The sequence below is a fragment of the Papaver somniferum genome, chromosome 6 (assembly GCF_003573695.1).
Source record: "Papaver somniferum cultivar HN1 chromosome 6, ASM357369v1, whole genome shotgun sequence".
Taxonomy (NCBI): domain Eukaryota; kingdom Viridiplantae; phylum Streptophyta; class Magnoliopsida; order Ranunculales; family Papaveraceae; genus Papaver; species Papaver somniferum.
The window spans coordinates 92,466,185-92,488,856 of NC_039363.1; the positions used below are offsets into that span (position 1 = coordinate 92,466,185).

The 22,672-nt window shown below is 38.1% G+C and overlaps 1 protein-coding gene across 1 annotated transcript; it reads left to right on the forward strand.

Moving 5' to 3' along the window:
• Window positions 1-1,334: 1,334 nt before the first annotated feature.
• Window positions 1,335-2,253, forward strand: LOC113291090 (wall-associated receptor kinase-like 10). The gene is made up of 2 exons (XM_026540663.1): window positions 1,335-1,454; window positions 1,945-2,253. The coding sequence occupies exons 1-2, from the start codon at window positions 1,335-1,337 to the stop codon at window positions 2,251-2,253; spliced, it is 429 nt and encodes a 142-aa protein (XP_026396448.1).
• Window positions 2,254-22,672: the final 20,419 nt, after the last annotated feature.

Consider the following 22,672-nt stretch of genomic DNA (forward strand, 5'->3'; position numbering starts at 1 on the left):
TGTCCATCTCACGATCAGAACCTTGCGAATAACAACACAGATAAGAAATAGAGGAAACAATATTGTTCAATAAAAACAAGATATTTCTTACTCATTTGTTATGCGAAGGCTTCCTTTTGTGAGATTCTTTATCTTGTGGATTTGAAGAAGATCTAGGGTTATTGACAGTTATCTTCATATCACCAGCAGGAAGATTTGTTCTATAAGCAGTATGGGAATTAGGTTAACAATGAAATAAAGGATAATCAAGAGAAAATAAGGTAGTTTCGGTGGATTATACTTACTTTGGATCGGGGTTCATGAGGATGAAGATCGAACAACAGCAGTAGCAGCAAATGACAATGATTAATTGAACAAGTAACAGAGGCAGTAGCAGAGAAGAAAGTTGAGAAGAAAACTTGCAGAAAAGAAGAAAAGAGAAATAAAAAATAAGAGGAAGAAATTAATTTTCTCGAAAAGTTGATCAATAAATAGGTAGAAGAAAATGACCGGCTGAAAACAGGATGTAACGGTAAAAGCAAAAATGACACGTGTAGAAAATAGATTGAAACCACGAGATAATTTTGGCAAAAGGGAATTTGAAAAGATAAGCATGTGCGATAAGGCAAAGTTAAATTTCTCATTTCGCTCATTGAGTAAGAAAGAACGAAACGAGAAAAGGAAAAATGTAGGAATAAAATATCGCACATATATAATATGCGAGTAAAGAATAATTAGTTGAGTGCGAAGGTTGTCGCAACACTCAGATGTGATGACGAATTGAATGATGTCAGCCTAATCATGAATAAAGTGTGAAGAATTGTGCGAAGTTTATAAGGTCTGCGAAAATAACCAATGTACGTGTGCGATAATATCGCACAAGGATTCCGAAAATAAAGGATTTCTTAGCTGTCATCCATTATGTAATATCCTATATAAAGAGTAGTTGGTCTATAGAGGGGGGGTTCTTTAGAGGGACTTTGGTCAAGAAATTAGGAGAGAGAAAGATTGTAAAGTGAGAAAGAGTAAACCTGAATTTCCCATTACCTTGTAATTGTTCTTGTGATTTTAATAAATAAAAATATGATTCACTTTGAGGCTGGTTAATTACTAATAAATTCTTATATTTGTGTGGTTGTGAGATTTCTTGCAACTATAACTTGTGCTTCTCTTGATATCAAAACATGCTATCATTATAACTAAGTAAAGTACAATAAACGAGCAATATCTTTTATCTTAAACTTCTACTACTAATTTTGATGCAGGTATCGGATTGTTATACAATGTATTAAAAAAAAGGATATATGTTGTCTTTGCACGTAAGGAAAAGAATGAGAGCACAAAAACATAAAGATATGACTTTTAAACAGAATGGGGGTGAATTGTTGGGGACGAAGATATTTACAGCCGAGGAGTTAGAATTGGCAACTATAAATTATGGTAAGAAGAAAATACTTGAAACAGGAGAGAATATGGTACTGTCTACAAGGGAACTTTAGGAGATAAACGAGTACTTGTACCAATCAAGAAGTTGAAAAAGGTTGATGAAAGCCAGACCAAACAATTCATAAATGAGCTCATAATCTTAACTCAAATTAACCATGAAAACATGGTGAAGTTCTTGGGATGCTATCTAGAGACTGAATTTTCATTGCTGGTTTATGAACGTGTATCTGATATTGGCACATTATTTCGATATATGCATAACAGGGGGCATGAGAAGTTATTAAGACCCTGGGAAACTCGTTTGAGGATTGCGGCTGGAATTGCAAGAGCCCTAGAATATTTACACTTTGGAGATTCAATACCGATGATTCATGGAGATATCAAATCTGCCAACATCCTACTAGATAAAAATTACACACCAATAATATCGGATTTTGGTGTATTGCGGTTGAATCCTTTGGATCAAACTCAAATAGATACACTGGATATTTGGATCCTGAGTTCTTTCTTTCTGTCCAGCTTACGGATAAAAGTGATGTTTATAGTTTCGGTGTAGTTCTTGCCGAACTCTTGACAGGAGAGAAACCCGTTTCTTATGAGAGACCCCAAGAACAACAAAATCTTGCTTCATTTTTTGTTTGCATGTTGGAAAAACATAGTATTTTCAAAATTATTCAACCAAGTAGCTATGATGGTGGAGAGCTGTGGAAAGTCGTCAAAGTTGCTGAGATTGCCAAAAGTTGCCTTCGCATGAAGGGCGAAGAAAGACCTACAATGAAACAAGCAGCCACAGATCTCGCAAAACATGTGTATATTAAAGACATGTGATAGAAAGTTCATTGTCCTCAGAGAACATATGAAGAGTTCAAACGCAATACATGAAATGACAAACCAAGTTTAAAAGAGCAAGGTAAAGGCCTATGCTTGTCAAATTATAGCTTGAGTGTAGTACTCCACCCGTCTCTAAAAGATAGGCAGGTTTGGGCTTTAGATCCTTCCGTATGACAGTTCCTATGCCTATATTGCTCGAATCTTTGGCAAAGAATGTAATAACTTTTCGTAATAATCAACACTCGGAGTGCTGATTTTTAAGGAGTTTTTTCTGTTGTAGTAGAAAAGTATAATGCGTCTATGGGTTCATCAGAGAACTTTATGTAGAATATAGTCCAATGTATATGGTCTAGTCCATGTATAAGTCCATACATATAGTCAGTTTACTTGTAAAGAGTCCAATGTAATATCATGTCCAATAAGTTCAATATATATACATGCCTCTAGTACCCTAATTGGGTTAAGAGAGCTTATGCAATTGTTCATAGTATCGCAGAGACAGAACGATCTCTCAAAACCCTAGCCTAAAAAACAATCTTATTTTATTTTCATCAGCTCAATCTTCTTCTTCATCAGCTTCTTCTTCTTCTGGCACTATGACTTCTGATCAGAGTACAGGATCTCCAACTGCTCCTGTAATTGTATCCACCAGCATCGGTTCTCTCATGTCTAACTCCTCTTCTTCTCTGTTTGAAAAATCACCTTTCATGCCTTCTTCAACCTAAATGGTTCTCTCGGATAGAACTAACTATTTTCGTTGGGAAACTCAGATTATTCCTATTCTCAAATCACAAAGGCTTTATAAATATCTTGATAACTCTCATGAGATACCAGCAAAAGAACTTGTTAATGAAGAAACATAAGCTACAACTCCCAACCCAGCCTATGAGGAATGAAAATTTATTGATCAAACTATCATGTCATGGATCAACTGCTCTCTCACTGAAACTATGAAGTCTGAATGTGCATGACGTGGAAATTCTCATGAAATATGAAACTATCTTCGTTCTACCTATGCAACAATGAATCCAGCACGTATACTTCAATTGAAAGAAAACTTGTCAACTATTCAAAAGGGTAACTCTTCAATATATGAGTATATTTTGAAGATAAAAAAAATATCTGATTCTTTAGCAGTTGTTCTTCAACCGGTGTCTGATCTTGAACTTGTCTCTACGACTCTGCGTGGCCTCGGTGCTAATTGGTCCAACATCTACACGGTAGTCATAGCTCGCACTACTCTTCCTACTTTTACTGATCTTCATGCGTTACTTTTACATCATGAATCTCATCTTCAATATCTAAAGAATCTGCACACTCATGTTGCTGATATTCAAAGTCCAGTTTCTTTCTTTGCTGGTGCTTCTACTGGTTGTGGTAGTCAACATCAACATCCAAATCAACACAATAATTCTACTGGTCGTGATCGTGGCTTGAATAACAATTGTTCTCTTGGTCGTGGAGGAAGCTGTGGTCGTGGACCTTACTCAAATAATTCTCGTGGTGGAAGTCCTGGTTTTGGTGGTCGTAATAACTGAAATAATGGTTGGAATTATAATGGTAATATTCAAAACTGGAATAATGGATGGCACAATGGTAATGGTCGTGGAAGCAACAATAATTTTCAGCTCTCTGGTGGATATCAAACTCAATCCTATGGACGCCCATCTTATGGTCGTAGCAATAATACTGGTGTTGATGGTGGTTTTTAGCTTAGGGTCAAAATCGTAAAACCTTGCATCTGACGTCACTCTGCAAGGAAACGGTGTCGTGAGTGCTAACCTCTCCACCAACATATTTATTGAGCCATTCAATATATTTACATGAAATTTATCCAGACTGGAGAATGTAGTAACCATCCCAAACGCTCTGTAAATTTCGGCACCTCGCCAATACAAGACTCACTGAGTACTTTCATGTTCTATGTTCCCCGACAGAACCCTTAATATCGGTATGACATGACGGATTTGTGTTCGCTCGCAGCAGAGTAGCATGAACGTCCAAGTACCAAAATTAAGGCCATTGCACAAAATGCTCAGACGGAAAGCACACTGCATACTATAAATAAGGATTTTTGTGGCAACATACAAAATCCAGCCAATTATTGTGATAAATCACCAAAAACTCATAAACCCGACTAACTTGCAAAAATTAGGGCTTCGCGCCCCGCGCAACACACTAGACCCCTTGGTCAAAACTATGCTTAGCCAAACTAGGCAATCCGCCACGGCGCACTGGAAGTCTGGCCACGCCCTAGCTTGCCGTCCCCACTTCCTATCGACCAATCAGGTCTCTCTAAAGCCTCCATGCGCACTAAAAGGGGAGCTACGCCCATGCTTGGCCGTCCCCCTAATTTCATTGACCAATTAGTTTGCTCTAAACCCGCCGCAACCTTAAAAGAGGTTTCCATACTAAGTTGGTTTCCCAAAAACCCGCACCAACATGCCAAAAGTGCATGCCAGACGCACATGCCAATCGGAATTCCAAACATGCCAAGCAGCATGCCAAACCCGCCAAAACGTGCATGCCAGACACACATGCCAATCGGAATGCCAAACATGCCAAGCAGCATGCCAAACCCGCCAAAACGTGCATGCCAGGCGCACATGCCAATCGGCATGCCAAACACGCCAAACGTGCATTCCAGAAGGCACATGCCAATTGGCATGCGAAACATGCCAAGCAGCATGCCAAAGCTGCCAAAACGTGCATGCCAGACGCCCATGCCAATCGACATGCCAAACAGCATGCCAAACCCGCCAAACGTGCATGCCAGGCGCACATGCCAATCGATATGCCAAACATGCCAAGCAGCATGCCAAACCCTCCAAAACGTGCATGCCATACGCACATGCCAATCGGCATGCCAAACATGCCAAGCAGCATGTAAAACCCGCCAAGACGTGCATGCCAGACGCACGTTCCAATCGGAATGCCAAACATGCCAAGCAGCATGCCAAACCCCCAAAGACACGCATGCCAGGCGCACATACCAATCAGCATGACTAACTTGCCAAACGCGCATACCAGGCGCACATGCCAAACGACATGCCATATACGCTAGTTAGTGTTTCGGTATACCAAACCCTAATTTAGACAAAGTTGTCAGGCGCCGACAGAAGGTAGCCATAATCAAGGGATATCCTTACTCATGAGATGCAATCTCAGCCATCCAACTTCGCCACCCAGCTGACAGACTTGTGGCAACTTTCAGGTGACCAGCCGCCTAAAATTAATGGCCATGGCTACGCCGAGCGCCACTTGCACCACCGTGCCACTGGCATGCACGAGCCATGCCAGCCATGCCGCATTGCTACTGGCATGCACCAAAACGCCGTTGCGCTATCTTCAGGCGCCAATACAAGGTAGCCGCAATCAACGACTACCATTATTTCATAAGGTTCGATCTAAGCCATCGAAGTTTTCCACCAAGACGGCGAGCTTGTGTCAAGTTTTAGGCGACCAGCCAAAGACGAGCCTAATAGCATCACATGCTATTTACCTGTGGAAATCCTTTCAATTTCAACTTGCCACACGTAGCAAAGTGCTACATGTTTTCCACGAAAACACTCGAGACATCAAAACATGTCACAAACCGGGGGATACTCATCATGGTATTGGTCTAGTGGTTTACAGCGTGCGGCGTGCAATACGCCCATTACAAGAAAGTGTCATAAAGCGAGGAGGTTAGTAATGGAAAGAAGTAATGGTGAAACGTATCCTTCATTATGGAAACATCAATTCCAGGCGCTACCCGTTACTCTTTTCTTCCATCACTCAACCGTTTTCACTTCCTACGAGACCAGGGTACGATTTATTGCGACTTGTATAAATAGGTCTCACCTATTTCCAACAAACACAAGTTTTTTGGTCAAAGAACAATACATATCCAGAAATCACCTGATAGCTTTTCACTCAGCTAGCTAGTCCAATTTTCTGATACAAGTCACAAAACGCCACACTTCCAGAATCAATGATTCTGGTCTCAACACTTTATTCGCTTCCCTCTCTAAGACCAACCCTTCTCCTTCACTTTGTGACTGAAGCAAGCCTGGAACGGCCATTTCTTGGTTTAGGCCAGGATTGTACAGATTGATCTCTCGAATCAAAAGTACTCCCGTGCAGTACATTTTTTAGGGTTTAGACCAAGTTTCTCACCCACTCACACAAAATTACCAAAATCAGCAGAAACGGTTTTCACCCACAAACAAATGGATCCGTTCTTGGTCCTCCACCTCCACCTCAAACTCCAACTATTATTTTTCAATGGTGTAATACAAAGGGACATACGACACAGAATTGTCATCGGCTAAATCAAGCTCCGAATTATGATCTTCCACAGGCCTTTTCAGCTATGCAAATTCAACCCGTGTCGTATGAAAATCAATGGTTTGCTGACACAGCTGCCTCTGCCCATATGACATCTGATTCCTCTCAAATGACAAATCGTCTTGATTACAATGGTAATGGCACAGTGCTTGTTGGTGATGGTAAGCTATTACCTATCACAGGAATTGGTGATGTGACTCTTACCTCACCTTCCTCTCAGTTTCTTCTGAAAAACACACTTCATGTTCCTTCTCTTGCTAAAAATTTAGTGTATGTTGGGCAACTTACACGTGATTTTTACTGTGTTTTTCAATTTGATCATCATGGTTTTTGTATACAAGACCGGCTAACAGGAACTCTTTTGTACTAGAGAAAGAATGAAGCTGGAATGTACCATATCCTCTCTAGTGCTTCCTCTCAATCTCAGTCATCAACTGTCCCAGCTTTCTCCGCTACTACTATTGGAACCCGAGCTAGTCCAACAGTGTGGAATATACGTTTAGGTCATCCCAACAATGCAATTTTTCAGTCTCTTAGGTCGAGTTTATCATTAGATTCTAGTTCTTCTTTTTCTAGCTCTATTTGCTCTAGTTGTGTTGGTGCTAAGCATCATCGTCTTCTTTTTACATCACTAACTACGTATTATAATAAAATTGGAACAATTATACATTCAGATTTATGGGGTCCTGCACCATTTTTATCTAATTCTGGTTTTCGCTACTTTATTTTGTTTGTTGATGAATGTTCTCGTTTCTCTTGGGTATATTTTCTAACTGACAAAACACACGTGTTTCGTTGGTTTCTTAACTTCAAAGCTAAGGTTGAAAATCAATTCACTACAACCATAAAAGTCTTTCAAACTGATGGTGGCACTGAATATGTTGAACCATTAAAATCCTTTTTAACTGAGCATGAAATCCTTAGTCAGTCTTCTTGTCCTAGCACGCCTCAACAAAACGTCATTGTTGAACGAAAGATTCGCCATATCACTGAAACTGGCAGTGCGTTAATGCTTCAAAGTGGTTTTCCTGAGAGTTTTTAGGCTGAATTCTATGCAACTGTTGTCTATTTGATAAATCGATTCCCTACTCCTGTTTTGTCCAATACTTCTCCCTATTCTGTTGTTCACCATCGTTCTCCTGATTATACTTTTTTAAAGGCCTTTGGATGTCGTTGTTATCCTCTTCTAAATCACTTTAGACACAACAAGTTACATCCCAAAACTCTCCCATGTATTTTTATTTGTTATAGTGATAGACATAAAGGTTATCAGTGCCTAGAAGTGAAGAGCAACAAAATTTATATATCTCGTCATGTCATTTTTGATGAGTCCATCTTTCCATACCCTAATGATGATGGTACTACGATTCCTACTCTCAAAACCAATGTAGCTACTGGTGCTTTTCTAGCTTGGCCTAATCCAATTACACCAACACATCTCCCTTCTTCACCTCCGTCTCAATCTTTTCCTTCTTCTGAAATATATACTACTCCAGTCCCATCGTATCCTGTGCACTCAATCTCATCTTCTTCTGATCATGGCTTTCCTACACATTCTACATCTTATTTATCTTCACCAGAAAATTCTCCTTCCCTATTGACTCCTCGACGTCTCTCTTTTTCTGACACACATACTACTTCCTCTCCAATATCATCCCCTATAATATCTTCTATTGCTCCACTCTCTTCTAATGCCTCATCTTCAGCATCTCCTCCTTCTACTTCTACTTATCTACCTACATCAACAGAGGACTTGCCTACTGTACAGGACCCCCCTCAGTCGACTGCTAATACTCATCATACGGTTACTAGACTCAAGGACCATACTATTCATCCTAGAGGATTTAAAGGTTGTATTTCTACTCGTTATCCCATATTGCAGTATTTTGCAGCTCAATTTTCGTCACTTCCCTCTGAGCCTACTTGTTTTACTGATGCATATAAATTCAAAGAATGGTTGGCAGCAATTGATAGACACATTTATGTGTCTAATATGTCTCAATTGTATGTATTGTTAGTACTCGATTTTCTATTTATTTTGTTATTTTATGTCTTTATAGGTATTTTTAGAGAAATAAGCTCTTGCGGCAAAAATTGGCTCAAAAAGTGGTGTTTTACACCCTAGGATAAAGTACTAAGGACACTCCAGAAATGCACCGGAAGAATTAAGATTTTATTTTCAATATTAGTTTTGCTCGAGGACTAGCAAATAATAAGTTTGGGGGTGTTGATAGACACATTTATGTGTCTAATATGTCTCAATTGTATGTATTGTTAGTATTCGATTTTCTATTTATTTTGTTATTTTATGTCTTTATAGGTATCTTTAGAGAAATAAGCTCTTGCGGCAAAAATTGTCTCAAAAAGTGGTGTTTTACACCCTAGGATAAAGTACTAAAGAGTAAAGACACTCCAGAAATGCACCGGAAGAACCCCAGAAATGTCCCGGAGGAACCCCAGAAAATTACTGTTTCAGCCCCAAAAATTACTATTTCCGCCCCAATTGCTAAAGGGACCCCAGGAATGGATTAGGGGGAGGTCACATTCTTCCCAGAATTTGAAAATATTTTTGGCGGGAAAATTATTTCATACACTGGAAGATTTTACGGGCATGATTTGAAAGGGTTATGAGTAGACTAAAGAGCTGAAATTCAAGGGATAGACTCCTTACGGGCATTAATTCTTTTATTTACTTTTTGCACTAATTTTAATTGAATTAAGATTTTAAATTAATTACTTGTGATTTCATTTGATGGAGTATGCTTAGTCCTAGGGATTTTTGATATGGCATGCTTCAGAAATACAAGTAATATTTTATAAAATCTATCTTGGCAATAAACTAGAGTTAATATTTGTTTTGTTTTGAACTATAATCGCCTAGAATTAAATTCTGAACCACTTGAAAATGAAAAAATGGCCGAATCTTTAGTCCCAGTTTCTCGCACCAGTGTTAATATTTTTATTGTATATATATATCTTTTTTATTAAGTTTAAAAAATTATCCTTCACAAGTTCGAGAGTTTGAACCTCATTACTACAACCCCAGAAAAATCTATAATCAGCAATGCTTGAAGAGTTTAATTCTCTTTTGCACAACCTTACTTGGTTACTTGTTCCTCGTCGTGTTGGTATGAATGTTATTGGTTCTAAATGGGTATATCGTGTGAAGCAGAAATCTGATGGCTCTCTTGACAGACGAAAAGCACGACTGGTTTCTAAGGGTTACTCACAACAATATGGAATTGATTATGGTGAGACATTTAACCCTGTTGTAAAGCCAGTCACAGTTTTTCTAGTTCTCAGCATTGCAGTCTCTTGTTTTTGGCCAATAAAGCAACTTGATGTTAAGAATGTGTTTCTACATGGTTCACTTGATCAAGAGGTGTATATGGAACAACCTCAAGGATTCGCAGACCCTCGTTATCCTGATCATGTTTGCTTATTGTATAAGTCTCTTTATGGTTTGAAACAATTTCCTCGTGCATGGTTTCATCGCTTTGCTGTATTTCTCTTGGATATTGGATTCAAATATTCACATTATGATCATTCAATGTTTATTAAGTAAGATGATAATGGTATCCTCATATTATTGTTATACGTTGATGATATAATTATCACTGGAAGATATACTATTGGTATTCGAAATCTCTTGCCTACCCTTCAAAAAGAATTCTCTATGACAGATTTAGGGGACTTACACTATTTTATTGGTCTGGAAGCTATAAGAACTAAGGATGGTTTGGTTCTAAATCAAAATAGATACACATTGGATCTTTTGAAACGAGTTGATCTTTCATATTCAAAACCAGTCTCTACTCATGTTTCTCCTCGTTCTAAACTGTCATCAACTGATGCTGCTTTGTTTCCTGATATTACATTATATCGCAGCTTGGTTGGAGGATTACAATACCTTAATATGACACGGCCTGACATCACTTATGCGGTTAATCAGGTTAGTCAGTTTATGCATCGACCAACTCAGTCTCACTTTATGGCTGTGAAGCGTATACTTCGGTATCTAAAGGGAACACTTGGCCATGGAATCTCTTTTTGGCACAACAATCCTATGCATCTCACGTCTTTTTCTGATGCCGATTGGGGAGGTGATCCGGATACTTCTCGCTCTACTACATGTCATTGCATTTTCTTAGGTAAAAATCTTATTTCATGGGGATCAATAAAGCAGCCAACTGTTTTTACTAGCAGTACTGAAGCTGAGTACCATGCTTTATCTTCTACATCTGCTGAACTTACATGGATTCAATATTTGCTACATGATCTTGGTTCATATTTAGAGCAGCCACCAACTCTGTATTGTGATAATATCAGTGTTAATTATCTTGATATCAATCCTATTCAACATTCCATATCCAAGCATATTCAAATTCACCATCATTTTGTCATAGAGCGTATATCATCAGGACATATACACTTGTGTTATATTTCTACTGCACATCAACTTGCTGATTTTTTTACCAAGGGATTATCCACTATAAGATTTCGATTTCTTTGTAGCAACCTTTCACGTTGTCCACCACCGTGTACAGCTGGGGGGGGGGGGGGGGGGAGGGTTGTAGAATATAGACCAATGTATATGGTCTGGTCCATGTATAAGTCCATACATATAGTCGATTTACTTGTAAAGATTTCAATGCTATATCATGTCCAATAAGCTCAATATATATCATTGGTTAAAGCAACCCCATAGCTTATGCAATGATTGTTACATAATTGACCATGATGATAATATTTTTGAAGAAGTTGCTGAATTGCTTCGGGAAAGGGCCATGACTGAGGAAGAGTATGCAGAGCATCAATCTAAGAAAGTTTGGGGATTGTTTTTAACAATCTAGCAACTAATGCCACTGAGGTTGCACATGTCTAAGAATCCATGCCTGATGCAGAAGATGAGAGAATAACTAAAAGAGCAAGAAACCAGGAAATGCATGACAATGGTTCGAATCCTTCGATTCAAGGAACCATCATATCTAGTCATGGTGGAATTATAAATGATATTCCAATAGATTCAAATAAGGGGACTAACAATGGATTAGAAACTGGAGAAAATGATACGCATGGCCATAGCACAAAGCAGAATCCTGAGCTTCATCTGGAGGACAATGCAACTAAGGTATTACTGTCAATTACAAATCTCTATTTCTCTAACTCATTCATTATTCTGTGGTACTATTCCAATAATCATAACTATTTGCATATTCATAGTCCTGGCTGTTTATTAAGAATTCCACAACAAACTAATATCATGAGAATCTTGGCCTGGAATTGTCAAGGATTTGCCAACAAAAAAACTAGAGACCATCTTAAAGACATGATCATAGATATGACCCTGATACAATCTTCATATCAGAAGCCAAAATAGGAGATATTAAAATGAAAAAAATTCATTAGGCAGTATAACTATCCAAATTTTAAACTCATGCCCTCAAGAGGTCTAGCAGGCGGCTTAATTGTTCTTTGGAAGGATGGCTTTCATTTTAACATTGTGAATGCAGAATCTTGGATATTTAATTTTTTAGTAAAGGAGGATCCTTCCAAGCCAGAATGGCTATTGTCATGTATTAATGGTTCTCCTTACCCGCATCATAAAGAAAAGCAGTGGCAGTATATTAAGGATTTAAGCCACACAATAAAACAACCACGGGTTGTTATGGGGGACCTTAACTTGGTTTTCAGCAATGAAGAAAGGAGACATGTTAATGGTTCTTTGAACACATCTGCAACTACTTCTAATAACCTCAGTGCTAGAACTTCTTCTTTTAAAGACTCCTATGTCATCAACCTCATTTATGAAGCTGGTCTAGATGATATGGGATACTCTGGCAGATCCTTTATGTGGTCAAGTAATGTTCATGGCACAAGTGTAAGAAGATATCGGCTTGATAGAGCAATTGTAAACAATGATTGGTTCATTAACTTCCCGGATTCAAAACTCCTGCATCTGCCACAACTGGGGTCAGATCATTGTCCCATTATGCTCAATACTTCTTCGTTGAATGTTGATAAAAAAAGGAACTGGAAGTATTTCCAGTGTTACGAGAAAGATGAAATTCTAAAAGATGAAATTGTTGTAACCTGGACTCATGAGGTGAATGGATCACATGCTTACAGAGTGTCAAAAAGACTTGCAATTGCAAGAAAATATATCTCCAAATGGAATAAGGAGAAATTTGGTAACATACAAAGCAACATAAATCTTCTTCATCAAGAGTTAGAAGCAATTCATCAACAATCTCCAAGTCAAAATTCACACCATCAAGTAATTCAAGTTGAGAACCAAATTGAACGCTGGCATCAAATCTAAAGCGATTTTTGGGGGAAGAAAGCTAGAGATGAATTCTACCTTGAAATGGATAGAGATACAAAATATCATCATGCTAAGGCAAACAAAAGAAGGATCAGAAATAACATTACGGCCTTGAAAGACGGAAGTGGTAACTGGTGTACTACTAGAGACATCCTGGAAACATTAGTTGTTCATCATTACAGTACTCTTCACACAACATCTTCTCCAGTTAGAAATGATCATATCTTACAGTGCATTCCAACTGTTATTACTGTTGAGGATAATATAACTTTGATGAGATCACCTGATGCATCTGAGATTCACAGAGCTCTGAAATCCATGAAACCATGGAAAGCCCCTGGACCATACGGGTTTCCTCCTGGCTTTTTCCAACATCATTGGGACGTTGTTGGTGATGATATTGTGGATATGGTAAAACAGTTCTTCCATACTGGTTATATTCTTAAAAGTCTAAATGCCACCAATATTACCTTAATCCCCAAAACCAAAAACAAGCAATTTCCCAATGATTTGAGGCCAATTGCGCTCTTCAATACCTCGTATAAAATCATATTAAAGATTATTTCTACAAGACTAAAGAAAGTGATGGGGAAGATCATTTCGCCTCTTCAAGCGGCATATGTACAAGGGAGGAAAATCTCAGATAATATCCACCTTGTACAAGAAATCATCCACACCATGGAGGATAAAAAGGACAAGTCTAAGTATCTTTCTTTAAAACTAGATATGTCGAAAGCCTTTAATAGGCTTGAATGGTCATTTATAAATGATGTCATGATGAAGATGGGGTTTTTCACTGAATGGTGCAATCTCATTATGCAGTGTATAAGTACGACCCAAATATTCATTCTATTAAATGGAGCTCTTTGTTGCGCCTATAAACCAACAAGAGGGGTAAGGCAAGGTGACCCCTTGTCACCTTACCTTTTCAATATTTTTATGGAAGCCTTCTCGCGCCAGTTACTATCAGCTGAACAATGCAGCCAGATTGCAGGTATCAAGATTTCTCCAATTGCACCGCCAATCTCGCATTTATTCTTTGCAGACGAATGTTTGTTATTCATTAATGCTGATATGCACAATGTGAACAACCTACTTCGAATCATTGGAAATTTTGGCTCTGCCTCTGGAAAAATGGTGAACTTTAATAAGTCGAGTGTTTACTATAGCAGTCATGTACCAAAAAGATTCAGAAGAATATTGATAAGACGTCTAAGGGTACCTATAATGAATTCAAATGAGAAGTATATGGGAATCCCTCTTATCATTGGAAAGAATAAAGTACAATGCTTCACTATTTTAGTTGATAGAGTGCGGAATTGTCTGTCTAATTGGAATGGTGAAGCTATGTCACAGTGCAACAAATCTTTGATGATTAAAACAGTTACTAATACGATTCCTTCCTACACAATGGGTTGTCTGCAAGTACCAGTGGATATCATCAAGCAAATTGAAACCCTTCAACGTAACTTCTGGTGGGGATTTAAGGAAAAGAGAGGCACCTGCATTATTTCTTGGAAATATTTAAGCTTGCATAAAAATTTGGGTGGACAAGGTTTTAGAGACTTAAAGGTTCTTAATGAGGCATTTCTTGTAAGAGCAGCTTGGAGAATTTGTATAAATTCGGAGGAGCAGTGGGTCAAAGCTATTCAATCCAAATATTTTCCGGACACAAGTCTGCTTCATGCAACTATCAAAAACAATTGCTCCCGGTCTTGGAAAGGTATTCAGAAACAAATTTCTTTCATAAAGCAGCATAGAAGATGGAGATTAGGAAGAGGTAATAAGATCAAAATTTGGTTGTACGTCTGGATTCCGGGGATGAATACACCACCAGAACCAAAAGAGGGAGTGGCTGACATTGAACAATATATATGGGTCAAAGATCTATTCATTCAAGGCAGCAATGCATGGAACCATGATCTGCTCTATCATTTGTTCGATAACAAAACAGTGGAGCTCATACTGAATATGAGAATTCTTATTATGGCTGAAGACAAGCTTATCTGGAGACTAACACACAATGGAGTATTTTCTCTGAAGTCAACCTACAACAAACTACATGAGCTGAGTCTTGGTAATCTGCAGACTTCTGACAAGATTCCAAACTCTTCATTGAGATGGAAGAAGTTTTGGAGTACAAACTTGGCCAAGGGTGAAGCACTTTTGGTGGATATGTCTATCAGATTCTCTTCCAACCAAAGTCGGGCTTTCAAGAAACTGCAGATACATAAACTGTCTCTGTTCGATGTGCAATCAGTTTGATGAATCTATTATGCACATTCTCTTCAATTGCCCCTTCTCTAGGGATGTTTGGATGCAGATTCCTGGTGGTGCTAGCGTTCTGGCAGGGCTCAACCACATCTTAACTGCCATGTTTGAAAGCTGGATGGTACAACGAAATCATAATCAGTTGAACCAAACTGTCAAGATCATCACTGCAATGATCGTTACTTGGTCCATCTGGAACGAGAGATGTGAAGTCCAGTTTTAGAATAAAACAGCTGACCCTATAGTAACTGCTAGAAATTCCTTATCCTTTGCTAATTATATTGAGAAACTACACTCTAGTAGCCCAGAAAATATTAGCACATGCCTACTATCTAGGAAGGAGACACCAAAATGGAATCCACCTTCTTATCATTTTTATGCTTTCAACTGTGATGCCTCATATGATGTTAATACAGGCCTAACTGGAATTGCCATTGTCTTACGTGATTTTACAGGTAGATAGCGGGACTGCAAATCCAAATGTTATGCAGTAATAGGGATCTCAGAACAAGCAGAATGTCTGGCTTTTCTCGAGGCGATTAAATGGGGAGTTGAGCTAAGGCATACACATATTGTTTTCCAAACAAATCTGCAAGGAATCGATAACTACATCAACTTCTCTTCACCATCTATTGCATGGGAGAATGAAGACATTCTTTTAGATGTCATTGATAGTTTAAAAAACATCCCACAATGGGAATGTAAGTTTGTGTTTAGGAAATGTAATAAACCTGCTGACGAATTAGCAAAGTATAGCAGGATGAATGGTATTACCAAGGAGTGGCATACTGAGCCACCTAGTGTCATTGAGAGATATATCTTGTCAGACGTTGATTCACTTTCTTAGTTAATACATTTTATTTAGCATAAAAACAAAAAAAGCTCAATATATATGCATGCCTCTGGTACCCTAATTGTGTTAAGAGAGCTTGCACAATTATTCACTCTACTCATTTTGTAATTGTTGAAGGGTTAGTAAGTCCGCCATAACCACTAGCCCGGTGTTTATATAATTTCGACGAACTTATTATATTTTAGACCAACAATATACCGCTGGTGATTCTGCACAACTTCTTATAATTTCTACCATGTAATTTAAAATACGGAAGACATATAAGATTTTAAGTGGATTTGTAACTTGAGTCGATTTCTGTATATCACAAAAGAATTCCTACATAAACCACCACAACCAAAAGTGCAAATTGAGAGGCATGTAATGTAATAAAAAAAGATAAAAAGAGTGTCCCTTCCAAGCCAAGCCAACAAGCTTTCACGGACGCATGCTGCAACTCTCGGCACGGCACCTAGGACTCAACACCACAGCTCCTGGACATGTTGATCGGGACTGAATTTCAAAGGTAGAAGCTTAACCTCGTTTAATTGGGGTCCCCAAAAAACAATTGGGGGCCTCACACTAGAGGACAAAAAGGGTCATGAAATAGCATTTGGAGGATATCCCTTATCCTAATTTTTATTAAATGCCAAAACTACCCTTAAATTATTACATATGATTAACTTAATTAAGTGGATTAAGATGTTAATTAGTTAGTTAGATTAAAATCAGATTTGGGGATAATTTTTTGATAAAAGGAATATTGTGTTTTTATGTTGTAGAGAAGGAAAATTTGAGTTTTGGGGAGGGGGGGAAGTTAGGGTTATTTGAAATCAGTGACTCTAGCGGAGGAAATGATGTTGGTGAAGCTTCAAACAACAACAATGATTGTGTTGATGGCAAGATTGTCTCAACTAATCATATGGATTGGATGTTTGATGAGGAGATATTGATGGAGGAAGCTATGAACAATGGTGCACATGAAGATCCCATTTCTCAAAATGAAGGAACCAACACTCAAAATGAGGAACCCCAAGCTCAAAACAATCAGGTAAACATATTATACCCTTAGATTTGTCTGTTTGTTGCTCCAAGTGGTTGAATCATCCACGCCATGGAAGAACTCAGTGTAAGGGTCGTCATAGTCGGGGTTGTTAATACCCAAACGACTCTAGATTGTCGTCACTATATTGACACTCCCAATGACGACTAAAACCTGCAACTTTCCCAGGTTATGAAAAATCGTTAGGTTAGTGTGATAAATAGTAACGACCCTTTTTAACTAGGTCACAAAGGGTCGTTAATTTTTTTTGTTTACAGACAAACGACTCTAAAACCAATACACTCAGTAAAAAAACACTTAGAGTCGTCATCTATGTATTCATAGAAGATGACGGCCCTAGCCAGACATTTCAAATTTTGTGTATAGTCATTCGGTTTCTTTTTTAATATACTAACGACCCTTGCACTGGATTATCATAATTTTAGATTTCATAGAATCATTTCATTGAATTGTAAAAGGCGTACATCTTGCATAGGGTTGCATTGAAGGAAATGAAATACAATATCTAGTAACGGTGCACTTATACACTTAACCATAAATGGCGTAATTATATATAGTGCCCTCCAAGATAAAGTAGCAATGGTCGAACTCAAACTTTTTCCCACGAAGCACCTCATATCGCGCATACGCCTTCCCCAACTGAAAACACAAAACAAAAACTTAGTTAGTATTGTTCAAAGATTTTGATAAGTTTTACCTCTTGTTTAAATACTTACACTTATAACACCCACCATATTGGGCATGGCTTCCCTTACGGCCTTCAATTCTCTTTTGAAAGCATCACATTCCAATTTTATCTCCTCGAACCGTTCCTTGACGAGTTTCAAAGACCTTGAGTTACAATTTCCGTCCAACGCCACAAAAACGATGAATACACGGTTCCACCAAGTATCCGATGTTTGATCAATGTATTTGTCTTGATCTTCAAAGTGGTTTATGACTGTCAACCAAGCTCTCGTAATGGCACATTTCTCTTCGGAAGTGTAGGGAGTAGTCATTTTGAAGATATATTCTTTTTCCTTTTGAATGTTAAATCTATGAGAAAGGTTGTGAATGTTGAGAATTATGGTTTGGGTGAAGAAGAGGTGATATATGGGTCTCTATTTATAGACTTGAATCACCCAACTATCATTTTTTTTGAATTTTTATCCGTTGGTCGACTCAACCGCATTAGGTGAATTCAAAACACACATTAACTGCTAATATGGTCGTCACCTTATATATTAACAAATTGACGACTCTTGCAGATACAAAAAAGTCGTCATCTTTTTTGTTTACACACCGGAACGACCCATTAAGAAAACTGAACAGATTGGTGTGTGTTTTTAAGTCAAGAGTCGTTAGTATTATTTTAATATCGTCATTTTTTACCAGTTGAGTCGTTCGCTTGCTATAACGCCCATGACGACCTATCCCTGGTACACATTTGACATCTCCTCACTCCCTATTTGGTCGTCAATCTGCTAAAATAGTAAGTGACGACCCTAGTAAATGTAAGAATTTCCAGTTTTTAAGGCTTTGGAGTCGTTGGTCTCCAAGTTCCATGTATGACGACTCTAGCCTTGGCAAGGTTACTTAATATAGAAGTCGTCATTGTTTTATTATACATATTGACGACCCTCTAATGAATGTTTTGTGTTATGTTGCAGTTGGTGGTGCAACCAAGCTCTCATCCAGAACCCGTCAATATAATGGGTCCGGACACCTCTCAACACTATATGACTGATTTGGTACATTTCCCTTAACCATTTAGTTATATTTAATTTAGCATTTTTTATTTAGTGATCTCATGGATGTGTAATTTTTTTGTTGAATGTAGACATGGAGAGACAAGGCCGACCGCTACAGTTTCCTTCTATATAATACATCCAACTCCTCTTGAGAAAAACCCTAAAACATTCAGTTTTCAACCAAAGTACTTCAACTTTTAGTGGCAATGGCGGAATGGGAACCGTATGAAGATTTATGTCTTGCTAAATCGTTTGCTAATACGTTTCGTGAACGTCCAAATGAAATCTATTCAATATTTTGGAAGAAAGTTAAAGAGTTCTTTAACGGGCGAACCGGGACTCCCAATAACCGTAAGTGGAAAGACTTGGCTTTTCGTTTCAACTATATGAAAAGTTCAATGCGAGAGTATGTTAAAGTTAGGAATATGGTGTAAGAATATCATCCACAAGCTCCTCTTAGGGAAAAATTAAGTAATCTGATTATATTCATCGTTAAAAGTTGGCATCGTTTAAAGTTAGCATACTAAAGCTTAATGGCTTAAGAATTCATTGAATTTCAGTTGGAACGCTTCAATGGGCTATGGAGAATTCGTAACGGGAAAACAAACTTCATTCACCACAAAGAATATACCATATTATATCGACGTGCTAGGAGGTTCATCGACGAACATTTGATGTATCAAATTCTAGAATACCCATATTAACTCTTATGTAATACGAGATTAATGTAATGTTATTTTCTTTATGAAATCAAAGTCCATTCTGGTTCATCGTTTATACTTACAAAAATGGGTCGTCTACGCATAGGGAGGGTAACAATAACGACTCATAACTTGGTTTTCCCCAGGATGTTGGTGTAACCTAGAGTCGTCATTTATTACCATATAAACATAAGCGACTCTATATGCCTTAAAGTGGTGTTCCTATGATTTAAGCAACATATAGAGTCGTTACTTTTGTATATATTCAACATAACGACTCTAAAATAGAAAATTTAGTTCGCCTCCTGGATGTTTTTGTAACTTAAGATCGTCATGCTTTCCATTTAAAAAGTAACGACTCTAGATTTTTTCGGTAACAGTCGTTGATCTGCTATATCAATAACATAACGACTGTAGAGGAGAAATATTAGCTTGATCTCCTGGATGTTTTGGTTCAGTAGTGTCATCACTTATTTCTATATAAGTAGTAACGACTCTATTTTTAAAAAATAGATGCACATTCTGGATAATATTCAGTAAGGGGCGTTACTATTTTATACGAGTCTTATGACGACTCTTGTTATGTTTCAACTAATTTGTTAACAGTCGTCATCATACACAGTCATAAGATGACGACACCTATGGTAGATCATTAGTTTGAGTATTATTATTTAAAAACATTAACTCTAATTTTTGAAATAAAACTACTAACATATAAAATAAAGCGGCAATGTGTTAACAAACCAAGTTTAACAAGAAGTAGATAGTTGTATCTTCTGAATAACCAAACAAACAAACTAAAGTTCAAGGTCTTTGAAACTAAAGGTCTTCCATGACTACATTATAAGAACATATCCTCACTCAACAATACGACCTCCACCTCGGCCTCAACCTCCACCACGGCTACGACCTCCACCTCGACCTCGACCTCCATCTCGCCCTCCCTGACTTCCCTGACTTCCTTCACCAGCTGATGTACGGCTTCTCTTACGACGACCTTGGCTAGCAATTTGGGAATCAACATCTTCTGTTTCCTCTGGGCTTTCCTCACCTTGGCTTCCTCCACCTTGACTTGCTTCAGCATGTTGAGCACGTTTTTGTCTCATTTGTTCTCGAGTTTTCCTAGGCCTCTTAATTTTCTTATCCAAATCAGCAAACATCTTCTTCGCTTGTGGATTTTCAATATGGCTGCAATAATCAGCATACTTACGATTCGCTCGGGTTCCACCACTTCTCCTTTCTCGTCCGTGCAACAAAATGCCTTGATAAGAATCTTCATTCGTTCCCTATATTTTCATTTAAATACTAATTCTTATTAAATAACCCGAGGTTAAATAACTTATATTTGTGTGTTTATGAATAACACAATACCAAAAATAAATACTTACCATAAGCTTAAGAATGGTGGAATCATCTCTGGTGTCAGATGTAGAAGCCGATGAAGATGCCTTGTTGCTCCTTCGAGTGCCAGGAGAATCTATCCGGATAACTCGAGGGTGAGAGAAGCGTTCATACCATTCCAAGTAATTTGTTGTGGACTCGTGACCTTCATTCACATGCTCCCAAAAAGAGATGTCTATCTTGCTATTATGCTTGTGCATGTCATCTCAATGCTTGGTCTTAGGTTCAGATTCATAAACAACCACTAATTCCGCCTCGTTAGACTCACATTTGTCTAACTTTTGCTTGAATCGCGGTTCATAATCAGGTACTGGTGAATCTTGAATATACCCAAGCTGACGCATGATTCTCATAGGATTGTACATTGAAAATCCGTAAGGGTAAAACAGAGGGCCAGTGTAATACACAACATCTTCCATTGCGCTCACCTAATCATTCTTATAAGGATCAAAGACTACCTCTGCAGCTGTGATGTTGTCCATTTTTTGGCGCATTTCTGAAAAAACATCTTTTTGTTCCTTATCCTGACACCCAGTGTACAAGTATCGAGTCCCTCTTGGTTTAGTTTTGTTCCATCCTGGGTTGATTGTGACGTCGGGATTGTCTTTGATCAATGAAGGGAAACGATCGTAAATCCACACCTATGTTGACACCAAATAAAATAAAATAAAACTATCCGATAGGTATAAAAAAGTTCAAAGAATAAATAAACATAAATAAAGTAGACAATTTTTTCCAATCCAATTACCTGGAGTAGATCCGTATTCCCATGGATTTGAGAAGATCGTTCCCGAGCTGCGGTTGATAACTGACAATTCAAATATGCAACCATGGCAGTCCCCCAAGAGTACTCATTCACATCTTCCAAAGGATCCAAAAGTTGAAGAAGGTTGACACTCACCCGGTTACCCTTACTGTCGGGAAATATATGCGACGCAAGTGTATACAAAAAATACCCAGCCGCCGCATAACGACATTCAGCATCAGAAAGACCATCAACTTTTTCTTTGATGAGTGTTCCAACAAACATTTCCCTAATATCTACGGGTTTGAATTCTTTCTTCAGGTATTTCTTTCCCTTCACGAAAAAGCCATTTGTGGTCTCTTGATCCCAGCCAAACAATCTCTCGGTCAATCCATAAATTTCTTCCCAACTAAGCCTTTTCTTGAACTTGTCATTGGTGGATTTTCCTTCGACGGGAAGCCTTAATATCTGATCTTCATCATCGGGTGTAAATGCCATCTCACCAAAAAGGAACAAAAATGTATGTGTTTCGCCGTAAAACCTCTCACTGAAACTTGATATTGAAACCTTGTCATATGCAATCACAGAGTTCACAACGGCAGTATACAAAGCACAGTTTTCAATAATCTCCTTGACTCTTCCACATTCATCCTTTAGATCCCTCAAGGACATTTTCGCATAAGAAGATTGCCTTCTGAAAAGACGTACAACATTTTTATGATCCTACAAAAGAATAAACAAGTAAATATAAAAAAAAAATTAAAGGTAAAATCAACAAATCAAATATTCAAGCAAAGTTGAGATTTTTAAAAAAAATTCGTAGATGGTACGAGCCCAGCTTCCCTTATATCCAAATAGAACTTCGCAGCCATCTCTAGGTTCTTCTCTCGCCTTACCACCACGAAGACGTTCTAGCATCAAATGTGTGGGGGGAATGTGTCTTGCGCTCTCTGCAACTGGCTTCCCATCCTTCCGTGTACACAGTCTCACCTTCTTTTCCACTATCTCCTCATCATCAC

Bases quoted from the DNA above. Each gene is read 5' to 3' on its own strand.
- LOC113291090 (XM_026540663.1), top strand. From the start codon at position 1,335: ATGACTTTTAAACAGAATGGGGGTGAATTGTTGGGGACGAAGATATTT. The intron at 1,455-1,944 runs GTACTGTCTACA...CTTTCTGTCCAG, and splicing joins TTGAAACAGGAGAGAATATG to CTTACGGATAAAAGTGATGT.